Raw genomic sequence first — 13,810 nt, forward strand, 5'->3', positions numbered from 1 at the left:
AATTGAAAAATACAGATGACCTTTTATTTAAATCCTGGAAATCAATGCAACATGCAGCTAGTATTTTAATATTGTAAGGGAAAAAAGAGTGATGGTTTGGTGATTTGTAGAAGGTAGTGCAAATTGAAAATAGTTTTATAAGATAAATTCATCTCCATTTATTATTTGCTTTTTGGGGCATAAGTGTAAACAGGAGAAAATAGTATATGAACTAGTCAGTTTTTAAAAATAAAATAGCAGATAATATTGGGGAGGGAAAAAGGGGAAATGTTTCCTTTATATCTGCCTTAGAAGTATCCAACATGCACTTCAATGTATCTGCACAATGATTAATCCCCAAATGATAGTGCCTACATCTGTCAATTAGTTTATGTACAAGTCTGCCTGAATATTTTATATAAATTACAGCATCTTGACTGGAAACAAAAACAGATCATGATATTTCAGGGAGTCATCTGAGTCCCTCAAGATATAAATCAGTGACAAAAAGTGCAATCCAAATAATAATGGATTCACTGATTTATGTGTTAGATTATATAATTCTTCATTTTGATAAAAATATCAATATTTTGCAATGTAATTCAAGGAGTCTGATTCCTATCACTTATCATTTTTATGCAAGATTTTTAATATATTTGTAGAACCACTCTTTTATACCACTGGAAAAAAGAGAATTGTCCCATTTTTGAGTTCTGGTGTGGGAAAAGTTTTAAGGTGAACATTTTCAAAATGCAAAGTTGTACTTCTTGTTACAGAATTGGAAAAGGACTGCTGATGTGTGAAGAAAACCAAAAGGTAAAACACTTAACTAATTTTCAGAGAATAGAAACAAGTTTTATTAGAAGTATTTTTTTAAGTTGTGAAACTGTGGTAGTCTTCACAGAATATGGGTAAGGAAAATAATGTGTGAAGGTGTGAGAGAGGTGTAATTTTTTTTAATTTTGCAAGTTTCACAAAATACAGTATCTAAAAATTGGTTGGAAAAAACAGATTAAATTATAACATGGCAGAATGTGTTCTTATGATTCATAATTATTGATTGTATAACACTGAGGATGTTAATAGAAATTAATTGGCTTTTAGTGTTAAAGCAAATTTTTTTCCAAAAACCTGTGTAAAATCTTTTTTTACATGTTAAACCCCTGATGATGTACTTCGAAACTGCTTTGTCTATTGATTTCAGGTATCATTCATATTTCCACATGCAAAGCAAATGCTATTAAACAAGGTTATTTAGTTTAATAATTTAGGACCTAATATAATATTTGTTGGATGTATAAAGTTAGCAATCACTTTATAATCTAGATGTAATGGGGTGTCCATGAGTTAGAAGGAAATTTGGGCTGTGTTTACTGATAAGTCTACTGAAACATCTACACTTATTTAGCTTCCTGAAACTTAGTAGGTGCTTCTTAAATATCTTTGGAACAGTAGCCACGCTAAAGAGCCTTTATATTCTTATACCTGGATATAAATCATCAATTGGCTTAGTAAATTCAGTAAAAACAAATAAATGGGAGAAAAACAACTGGCAAATGGTAGAAATAAAGAAAATACAGCAAGCAATTAGTTTACTCTCTAGCTCACCACGTTCAATTAGTATTGTCTGGCTGGTGGACTCTGCTGCTTAGGAGAGCTGGCTTATCTTTCCCCCAGGGTGTCCCTGTGGAAAATGTCTTGTTTGTGTGGCCACAATTGAGGTTCTCATCCTCATCTGGGTAAGTGCAGAAACAGAACTGCACCATAGCATCCAGAAGTTCTTAAAGACCTGTTCAAGTTTACCAAGTATAAAAATCATATGCAAGTTAAAATAGAAGGGGAATGGTGGTAATTCCTTTCTAAGGATTAGAATACACATTTTCACAATCCATGACATCACATTTTGGGTATCAAAATGCATGGAAAGCCAAATTGCCTCTTGGATTGCTTGGTAACTATGGAATTAGATCAAAAGAAAGGGATTGAGGTGAGCAACTCCATCGTATAGGGTCTTTGGAAAGCCTGACCAATTTCCTTCCTTCAGCATTCTGTATATGTTTTAGCATTTATCACAACTGGTATTTAATGATTTGAAATATTTTACCTGTCTAAAGACTAAGTTTCATGAAAGCAGGGACTGCTTCTATCCTGTGGATAAAATAATCCCAGTGTCTGTCTTAATACCCTGCCTATGTTAGATTCTTGGTATGTTGAATAAATGACTTCCTATCCCACCAGAGAGGGGAGAGTACCAGCTTCCCTTGGCATCCCTTGTTATGCCTGAAGACAAGCTCATTTCTGCGGGGTAGTACTCTCGCCTTCTCGATTTTAAGTTTATTGAAGACCATTAGTGTGGAGCTGAACAAGTTTTATTAATGAATACAATAAAATTTTAAAATTATAACTTTTATATTGAGTCATATCCACCCTAATTACATTTTTCCCTGTCAATTTTGGCTAGGCTCAACATATTCCTATTTTTATTAGTGAGACTATAGCTTATTTATTTCTGCTGATAATCTCAAACATCATGGTGTATTTCACTAATGCAGATAACACAAGGTGATTCTATTTCCAAGTTATCGGACATGGGATAGAGAAAGGTAGGAAAGATGAACTTATTAGTTGCTTACTAGTCTATATAGACCATTTCAACAATGAAAAAAGGATCAGATGCATATTCAAGGCACTTTAAAAAGGGGTGTTTTATGGTTTCTATTCAAAATTATTTCAAGTATTTCAGTGTGAAAAGAATTCTTAGCAAATTCAGGGGAATGGCAAGTCAGATGAAAAAAAGCATATTTAGTGGTATTTGCACATCTAATCTCAAGACAAGTGCAAAGAATTATGCTGAACAGAAATTCTCCATTTTAACTCCTTTATGCAAATCACCACCAGATTTCACATATTTAAAAAAAAAAGAATTGCATGACCTCATTTGAATTTTCAAAATATCTCATTGATAATAATATAAGTGAAAAATTTCCCATAAATTATGAGGGGCTGTGCTGTCAGTGTGTTTTTGGCTGCAAGAAACAGAATACTCAAATCAAACTGTGAGTTATTTTTAAATCTCATGTAAGTAGAAATCCATGAACCATGGAAACAGATGGTTTCACGGTTGACTAATGAGGCAGTTTGACTTCATCAGGGATCTGGGTCAGCGTCTCTGTGTTTCCCTTGCCGTTCCCTTCTTCAGACAAGATGGAGGCTCCATCTCCAATTATAATGTTATTCCTTGATGAGGTAGTTTGAATTACGTACCCCATGAGGTCATATTCAAGTCCTAATCCCCAGTCCTGTGGGTGTGAAAGCACTTGTAAATGGGATCTTCGAAGAGCCCATCAAGAAAAGGCCAAACTCAAACATGTTAGGCCTTAATCTGGTACACATGGAGTTTTTGTATGCAAAGGAAATTTGGACACAGAAGTACAAGCCACAGGAGGAGACAGAAAGAGAAAGATCGCCATGTGATGGAGGCAAAAGTCGATTGCCAGCAATACACCCTCAGAAGGCCACAGGCTTTGGAAAAGAAATTACTTGCTACTGCCTTGATTTTGTCACCTCTGAACTGTGAGCCAAGCTGTTTTTGGTATTCTGTTGCAGCCCCACTGGAAAACAAACTGCTTTGACAATGTGCAAAAATAAGAAACAAGGGGCAGCGCTTTCACATTTTGTGTATCTCTTTTTCAAGGAGGAAATTCTTTCCTAGAAGCCACCAGGTTTTGTTCTTAAGTTGCCAGGTTTCAGGAGAGAAGAATAAAAGAACTTTTAAAATGAAAATATGAACAAAGGTTATCTAATGATAGCTTATCTGACCTATGGATATTTTCTTAAAGTTTTAGAAAAAAATTGTGAGGTGATGATGCATGTATTTTTATATTTAATGAGGGACATTATGGGAAAATAAGATTTCTTGAGTTAGATTTTGCTGCTTCTCATGAGATGTTGGGAGAGTCACTGCTAAGTTTCAGTAGGTTCTCCTGTGACAATGTCATGCTCAGTAACAAAAGCAATAACCACTGAAATCTTAACAATTCTCTTAAGAAAACATTTTTTATTATTATGAAATATTTATTTGCATAATAAATACCTAATTATTATTGAAAGGTATGCTGTTCTAGACACCCTGGTCATTGTTTAAATATTTTTAGGTTTAATTTCTCATTTTGTCTTATTATTTATTTATCTACATCCTAGCAAAGAGGATCAAAATTTTATCACAAAATAACACTTATTCTTTATCCAAATGTACCTGTCATCTTGCTCATTGTCTTTCAAAAATATATATCCAGATAGAATCACTGTGCTTTGGAGTTTACTTTCTATATATATTGTTGGCATAGACTTAATAAGGTGGAAGAGCCACTGCTTCTGGGCTTCCCTCCCCACCCCCCCTTTTTTTTAGATACCAGGACCAGGGATTGAACACAGGACCTATATGTGGGAGGCCAGCACTCAACCACTGAGCCAAATCCGCTCCCCTGTGTTGGCTCCCTCAGCTGTTTGTTTGCTCATTGTTTGTTCATTTTCTTTAAGATGCATTGAGAACCGAACCCAGGACCTCCCATGTGGGAGGTGGACGTTCAATGGCTTAAGCCACATCTGCTCCTGCTTTTCCCTTTTAATTCTCCTAATATTTGCTTCTAATATATACAATAGTGTAGCAATAAGCTGAGAATTCAGGAAAGAAATAATTAATTGGCATTATGATAAAATGTATTATGATCACTACATATAATTTTACACACCAATATATTTTCTACTTTTTGAAAGATTCTGTTGAAATAATTGAAAAATATACTAGAATATTTCAGCTTTGGGATACATCATTTCCATATATTTAAATATGAGAAATTTTCTTTACTCCTACAAAAGTAATTCAGGTTAAATATTGTTATTTTTAGAATATCCATCTTTTCTTTTAGAAACTAAGATGAAGTAGTATATGATTCTGTCTGAAGTTTCTATAGCTTGTTTCATTGTTTCCCTGGGATTCAACAAGCATATCTCATGAATGAGCATTAGATACAAGAATTTTTATAAGTCATTTGAAAAAAATTTATCTCTCCCCCCTGTAGTTTGGGAACATGAGAAATGGTTGCTCTCTTTGGTGTGTGTATAAAATGTGCCCAATGTAGTCATTGTAGCAGTATTTCTTCCTTATGACATAATATTATCAACATTATTCTCTTACTATGAGAGAGGAATAAATTGCTATGAAAAAAACAATGACATGGATTTGCGGGTTTACATTAAACATGGTTGAGTTTCCTTTAACATTTAATAATAGAGAATATCTGGTAACTTTCACTATTAGTATTTTTATATGAATAGTAATTTTCATAATATTGTAATTTCAGGTTTCTACAAGCAAATATATAACCTTTTGTTTACTTAAATGTTTGCTGTTGTAATTTTTATAGATTGGCATAAAAGTTTCTATTAATTCCATTTTTGTAATGCTTTGAACATATGCTCATTTCATTTGAGGTGGGTCAGAACGTAGTTCTCAACATATGCATATTACTGTCCTTCATACAGATGGCATTTAGTTTTCTCAGGAGACTTTAAAAGTGATACACAACATAAGCTACAACTGTACCTTGCTCTTTCCCTTCCACTACCCCATGGGTGCTTCACTATCAAGGTGGACTACTCTGCCTACTTTCTGCTTGTTGGAGGTACTCTTGAGTGCTTTTCCTTCCTCAAGCTGCTACTTTCCACACTGCTCACTCACTGGTGAAATCAAGTTGCACAGGGGTGCTTCCATTTGGCTTGTAACAGTAATACCTTAACAGTAATACCTCACTATGTTTAGAAATAGATGAATAAACTCTATATCCAATGATTACATAATGTTTACTGGCAGTGAGAAGTGACTAAAACTGATCTGATTCTGTAACATAAAGGCACCACTTTAAATACCAAATACTTATACTATTGCCAGTAATAAAGTCAACAGTGCCACTTCACCCATCACCAGTATTATCAGCCAACTCCCCAAATCCTAATATACATCTAGGGTATGTCATTTAATTGTAGGATTGAATTTTATTATTAAAATGAAGTTACTAAATTATTGGACACTTTATAATCCTTGAGAAAATTATTTTAAAACCAGATTTTAAATGACGAAGTACTTTATGTAATAGGACAAAAGTGCACAAAAACTAATGAAAAAAGATTCGATTTTTGAAGCATCCATAATAAGTTTAAAAATATACTGGTTTAATTCCATTTTAAGTAAGCTACTTAGGATATTATATTTTTGTTTTCATTTGAAAAAAAAGATCAAAAGCGATTTATGAATATATAGCCCAGGCAACAGAGACTTACTTGCTTAAAGATGTTTGAAAAGGGATTCATGTGTTTAATACAGGTCTTTTCAGTTTTATATGTAGTCAATGATCTTCCTGTATTTCCTAAGTTCCATTAAATACACAAAAATAATAATAAAAGAAATATACCTCTAAGAGAAAAAGCTGACCTTCAATAGTAATTTCACTGAAAACAACTATTTTGTGTGTTTATGACATTTAACTTTACGATAGTAAGATAAATGAGCCAGAGTCACCCACCTTTATATGCTGTATCTTTGTTAGAAATGAGCTTTATAACTAATTAGGTTCATTTGTATTCTTTTTGGGAAATAGACAACCACTTCATTATTTGTTTGATTGTTTTGTTTTATATTTGCTGCATTAATATGACTTAGCAGACAAAAGCCAAGATAATACAACACAAAACAAAACCAACAAACAGGTAAGCCAGGAAGAAATATTCCAAGAAAAAGATATTGCTAGGAATTAAATTACCTATTTGAAAATTTAGAACTTTAGGAAGTAAATATTAACTAAATTTCATAATTACAAGAATAAGTTTTGCTTGAACAAACCTCTAATAATGTACATTTCTCTGAGGATGAGTAAATGAAGCAAAATTACCATTAGCATGAAAAGGCCTGGTGAATAGGAGCAATTTCTTCATCTGCACCTGAACATCTGGTAACCAAGCACTATAAATATTAAACTGAAACCTGTAATTTATAATTAAATTCATTGAAACTCGGCTTAATATAATAATGGCTACAATTATAATTGTATGAAGAAATTTTGTAGAGTCTGTAGGACATTTGTCATTAAACCTAGAGTCACAAAACCTGTCCAGGAATATAATAAATCTGACTTTGGCATGAACGTTTCATAGTGGGTTAAAGTCTCAGGTACCTTTTTTAAAGGCCAAAGTTATATGTTTTTTTTCTAACAAATTTGAGTTTGAATTATTTGGATCATTTTCTAATGTGACCCATAAAAATAAACAGAACACATGTTTAAATGTGCTTTTTGCATTCCTACAACCTAAAGACCAGTATGGTTTAAAAAATAAAATTTAACAGCCTTTAATTTGTCATGTGGAATCGGATTCTATGTCCTTTTTATTACCTCCATATATTTATCTAAGTGAAACATAAAATGGCTGTAATAATGGAGAATTTAAAGTAGCTTTTGCACATGAGCAGTAATGCTAACTAATATGGTGAATAAAGGCTGAATGTAAATTCTCGAATTTCTGTTTCTTGTGATGTGTTTGCTAAAGTGAGTATATATCTTAGTTAACACATGTAAGTGACAGGACATTCTAATTAAGGTATGAAGACCTTTGATGGGCAGAATGGAAAAATAGGGGGTAGTTTTTTATACTAATTTCATGTCTTTAGTAATTTAATACATTTTAATTTTATTTCTAATGTATTTAATTTTTAACTGAAAATTTGATACATTTCCAATACATATTCATTGTTCAAACAGGAATACGTATGTCTTAGATAATAGCATCTGTCAAAATCTAAACCCATAGCACTTCTGCTGGAGGACCATGCGGCAATTCTCATGTATGCATTCAGAGATGGACAATTTATGGCAGATATCAGCCGTTTCTATTGATCCTACATCAGCCGTTTCTTCTGCTTCTGTCCTCTCCTCTCCATTTCCCTTGTTATTTTAGATCTCCAATTATATGTCATTTGGACAATCTCAATAGCTATATTTCTATCAACACCACCAGCATTTCCATATTCTGGCCCACTTTTTAAAAAATTTCTGTTAGACTGATTTTCCCATTAAACCAAGCTGGCCATATCGGTGCACTGCTAATAAACTGCCAACTTTCTATTGCACCTGTAAATTCAAGCCCTGGAATCCTATCTATTGGTCTTGATATCACTGGTCCAAAGATGGCTGACACGAGGTCTAGTGAAAATTAAATGAGCAAATGAAACCTAAATATTATTGAATATGTCTACATAGATAATATAAGATTCCCTTTAGTTTTTTGCAATTTCATATCTGGTAACTCTATTTGGCATAGCATGTTAATAAGCAGAGTATTAAGTCCCTTGTCATATTTTATAACTAATGATAGAATTGAATTCAGAAGTAAGGTCCTTGCCAAAGGTATTTTAATTGTTGGTTTTCTTTTATTTTCTAATGTAAAAAGAAGATGCCAATATTTACAAGTCAAAGAGAACCATTTGTTGTGAGAGATGTATTTGGAAACCAAAACAAAATTTTCTTTCTGTTTTTTGGTTTTATGTGTGAAAACATGTATATATTTTACCTGCATTCTCTTCTTATTCAGGGCATGGTAACATTATTAGAATTATATATAATTAATAATGGCATATTTTTAAATGAAGGTGAAATCTTAAATCCAATACTGGATAATATTGAAATTTGATTAATCTCCATGAAATTACATTTAATGATCATAACATTTATTACCTAGTACAAGAGGTCAAAGATATGGTTATTGGATTACAGCAGAAAATAAGTTTTAGATATTTTACTTCAAGATTAAACACTGGAGTCTTTTAAAATATTTTTTCCCTGCAATATTGTTATAGATACAATATTCTTACTCCTTCTTTATTTCTTTCATGCTATATCATAGTTTCCTAGTATTGCTCATATGAAAGAAGACTATGTCTTATAAAATAATTAATGACTACCCCAAAGTTCTTAATTTTTAGCCTTATGTGTAACAGCTGTTTTATTCCATTTGATATGCTATCCTATCATGCTAATTTCTAAGGAATAAGTAGCCATCTAGAAACACTTAGCATATGTGAGTTTTGCCTCTTTTTTTCCTCATGAAATTCCCAGATTATTCTTTCTTTATGGTTACAGAGTGACTGGTTCTAAAATCAAGTTGCCTAAGAACTAGCTAAGAATAATAAGCAATAAAACCATTTTTAAAAATCTGATCAACCAATAGAGAGAAAAATCAAAGATATACTTGAGTCTTGTCAGAGCAACACATTCCTGTAATCCCCTCAGGGGCTATCATTACAATTTGACACCAACATTTAAGGTTTGAAAATTATGTGATCATCCATTACATTTTGGATGTCACATGTTCTCAAACCTTTCCTATCACTTATAATACAAGACAAGGTTAGCCCATTTTTAAAAAATCCCTTCTGTTGATAATTAACTAATCTGCTTCTTCCCTTCTTTTTTTCAGAATGAAGAACAAATTTTGGTATTTTGAATTTGGCACATCTGAGACTTTCTCAGCCACCTGCAAGAAGCTTCATGAATCTGTAGAAATAGAAGTAAGATAAATGAATCATCTTTTATAATATTATGAAATGGCTCAAACTTGGTTGTTAGTATGTTTGCAATGTAGCCCACGGGATGAATTATACTCTAAGCAATTCACATAGCTTACCCAAGATGTCATTTCTGTGTCTCACTGGTGAATCTAACACTATTTAACATACTAGTATAAAGATAATTTTGGATAATGTGGGATTATTTTTTACTTTATTTTTAAAGAAGTTTTAGATTTTAATACAGTTTTATAAAAGAATAAGAGGTCGAATACAACTTTAGAAATCTATGATAAAGTTATTAAGCATAGTACAGATAGAAAGGTATAAAATAAAAGGAAGTTGTTGAAGAGAAAAAAAGTATTGCAAGATACTTTAAAAACTTATTATTTTCAGGTCTCACTATTTTATAAACTTTAAAACATGGTTCACTAAAATTGTACTTACTTTCATGAATAAAGTAAAAAAGTAAACTTTTCATTCCATTCCCATTCATTAACTAGGTTTTCTCTGTTCTCGTTTGCCATTTCCCCATTATATTTATAGAAAGTGGAAAGGCCAATAAAGAGAGCAAAGATAACAAGAAAAGACATGCTTTAAAAAGACTTGGCGCATATAGAGCCTCCTACCAAAAAAATATAGCACTGTAGAAGTTAAAGTATTGGAAATAGATTATAAAAGAAAATGACTTAGCTATATTGAGAGATTTTAAGGGTTAAAGACAAAGGAAAAGTTATATTTTGATAGGTAGTAAAGACAAAACTAAAGAAACAGAATTAAGCATCAGAATGAACACTTGACAACTAGCTGATATTTTCACTTTAAAAGTAAATGTATAAGTGGTATTAGTGGCATAAGCTCAGCTAATAAATTTGGTAAACAGAAGTAGCCGTGGACCACATAGGATCATAATCGCCAGAGTAGTTTCTTGGTATCCTAACTTTCTAATTTACTGTAGTTGATCATAATCTCAAAAGTGGTGCTACTTCACTAATGTGGCATATTTCCCCATGACGTTCTATCTTTGGAAGCGGAGTTGATGATCATGGAATGGGGAGAAGCTCTTCATAACTGGGTCAGATTATAAACTTAAAAAGGATAAAGATCACAGAGGTGAAGAATGTGAGTTCAGCAAGGACTTTGGTATTCTGTGATCACTATTCCTGATGTGTATATGGGATATACGTGTGCATTTATCATTAAGTTATGTATTTATATGATGTATGTTTATATATAAATTCTAAAGTCTTCTTATACTTACATAAAATATCTGCACTCACTTATACCTTAAAAAGCAATTACTTTTTAGAAGTTGCTTTATTTAATGGGATTTTGAGTGTTTATTATCCCCAGAAATGTATGCTCATAGAAAATCTGCAGCAGAAGCCAAAAGTGAAAAGATGAAAATTTTTGATTTCTGGTTGAATTTAGCGTGGAGACCTTGAAGACTGCTGCATTACATTTCACCTCTCCTTATATTATTCTACCCTTGAGCACAGATTGAAAAAGCATTGATCTACAGAAAAAATATATGTTACAGTAACAAATATTCAAGAAAAATGTTTTATATAGCAAAAGATTTGAATGAAAATGTTGAAAACATTGATTTTTAAAGTTATAAATGATGATATTTTCCTCACAGCTTTTATATCTTATTGTAAAACTATTTAGAATGCTACCTCAGAGATCTAGAGACTACAACTAAGTTATTTTTCTCAGAACCATGTTTCCACATGGCTTCCAAGTTTGGTTTGCCAGCTCTACGTTTACTGGCTGATTCTGAGAACAATTGCAATAGGATTTATAAATCAGAGCCATGACTGTGTTCCCCATTCCATTCTTTAATATCTGGAAATACTGTTATAATTTTATGTATTTCTTTCAGTAATATTTGGAGTGTGTTTGTGTTTATGTGTATGGACAGTACTGGAAAATCTGCCTCTATGCTCACTTTTTAATGGATCCAGTATATCATAAGAGCAGAATATGACTTTCAACACTCAAGGTTACTTTATAATTAAATAAAGCAAAAACAGCAAATTAGGAATTTGATTTTATTTGCTGTTGCTTCCAATTTGGCCTAGAATTATACCACCTAGGGTTTGAAAAACGCATATTAGGGAATAAACGCTTTCATTACCTGAGACCCTCAGGTAATAGATATACGTTTTATGAGTGGTTTCTTAAAAAACCAATCACTTTCCCCTTTAATATAAGGAGTTTCTTCCAAAAAGGTGGGAATATTTGGGATAATATGAATATTATAAGATAACAATTGATAATAATAGCTAAGATTTATATATTGCTAACTATACCCCATGCTTGCTGCTAAGCATTAAGTGCACAAATCGACTTACTTTCCATCAAAATCCTATGAATTAGATATTATTGTAATTCCATTGCATAGATGAGTATTTTCTTTAATAATTTAAGAGGAACAAGAATTGTGTTGCTGCTAAAATGTTTAAATCTAAGGAAACAAATCAATTGGAAAGAGAAATAAAAATATATACACAGAGACACAGAAATATGCTAAGTAGAATTTTTTTATTGTAAATTTTTCAATAATCTAAGTTTGATTTAAAAGATCAATAAATAAAAATTTAAAGAAATGCTTTCAAAGAAACAAAGTTAATATTAAAGTATTTGTGGGTAGGTGTATGCCTAAGAACCTCAGGTCAGGATCTGTTATTGAAGATATTAAGATCCTGAATTTATTTTGCTCTAGGTACCGGGCAAAGTTAATGAGAGACTAAGAAAGTCCATTCCCCAGGTATATCAGGCTTGTGGATGTCAGTGAGACTGGGAAAGATGATACTTTTTTTTTTTTTTTTTTCTCCTTGTCTTCTCGTTTTTACTCATTGTGTGCTCATTGTTTTTGGCCTGATGTCTGCTTGTTGTCTGCTTGTTGTTTGTTTGTCTTCTTTAGGATGCACCAGAAACCAAGCCTGGCATCTCCCATATAGGAGAAAGGCTCTCAAATGCTTAAGCCACATCTGTGCCCCCTGGATAATACATTTTAAAACCAAGAATGTTTATTCCAAAATACTGAGATCAGTTTTAATTAAGCCTAAATGCTCTCAGGAATTAACAGAATATAGCATAGTGCAACATAATATTATATAACATAATATAGCATGAAATAGCATAACATAAAAGAGGAGTAACAAGAATATATGTAGTGGGGCAAGGTTTCCTAGTGTACTATGTGTCCTACCTTTATCAAAATTGCCCTGGATACTCATTCAACATGCATTTGGAGGATTGGTTAGTCCATCCCCTATCCAAATAGAATCTTAGGTGAGGGAATCGCACTTGTAAATTTACATTCTTAAGAAGCTTGCATTGTGATTTTCATATGTAATAAAATTCAAGAAGAAATTATAAAAGAAGACAAATAAAAGTGTGGATTTCACCAAAGTGGGTGAAAAGACACAAAATTTGGGCTCAGGAAGTCTAAAATGAAGAACAATGTCTTATTCCAGGAATGAATAGGAAAAGTGGTAGGAATAGGACATAATATTGGCACTTCATTAAGAAAAATACGTAACTTTTCTTTACGAGGAGAGTAGGGAGAAATGAGGCAGGGGGAAGGTAGTTAAGAACTAAAAGGTAATTTCAGAAGTTATTCTTAATAAGATAACTTTTGGTAAGAGTTCTTAATATTTGAGCTGTAATTTCATAGACCCTACTTAAAAAGGAAATCATTGCTTAAAAGTATCCTGGTTTCTTGCTGGTGTTTATAACTGATGCTTGATACATTGCACCAATAATATTATTACTACTATCAACATATTCAGCAACGTTAGTGTGTACACAATCTACATGGTACCTTTTTAAGTTTTCCTGTTTGCCAAGTTTGCCTCAGTCTCCCTCTTGCTTACATGCTATCTCCCATTCTACTCTGAAGAATATTTCATAATTATCAACAATCAGCATTACCGTCACCATCATTAGACTGTCAGCAATGCTAAAATTACCTTTATGTCATGTTCTCATCCCTATAGCATACTGTGTATTGTAGATAAGCTTATAACATGCATTTCAAAAAAAAAATGGAGAATATGAAGTAGCACAGCCTGCCTTCAAATCTCAGAAGAGCTGTCCTTAAGCCATTTACTATGTGTCCATTTTAATTGCTGTTGTAATTTTTAGCATAAGCATCTATAATTTGATCTTATGAATTACATATACTTTTGCAGAAACTTGTCAAAAAGC

At 32.3% G+C, this 13,810-nt stretch overlaps 1 protein-coding gene across 11 annotated transcripts in view; it reads left to right on the plus strand.

The window, feature by feature from the left end:
- The window catches only part of DGKB (diacylglycerol kinase beta), a 723,907-nt gene that overhangs the window by 534,922 nt on the left and 175,175 nt on the right, over positions 1-13,810 (plus strand). For all 11 annotated transcript variants that reach the window (XM_058296926.1, XM_058296928.1, XM_071215137.1 and 8 more), the window contains one exon: positions 9,505-9,595. In XM_058296926.1, coding sequence (XP_058152909.1) covers positions 9,505-9,595 — 91 coding nt within the window. The remainder of the gene's footprint in view (positions 1-9,504; positions 9,596-13,810) is intronic.

The sequence above is a fragment of the Dasypus novemcinctus genome, chromosome 5, assembly GCF_030445035.2.
Source record: "Dasypus novemcinctus isolate mDasNov1 chromosome 5, mDasNov1.1.hap2, whole genome shotgun sequence".
NCBI classification, from domain to species: domain Eukaryota; kingdom Metazoa; phylum Chordata; class Mammalia; order Cingulata; family Dasypodidae; genus Dasypus; species Dasypus novemcinctus.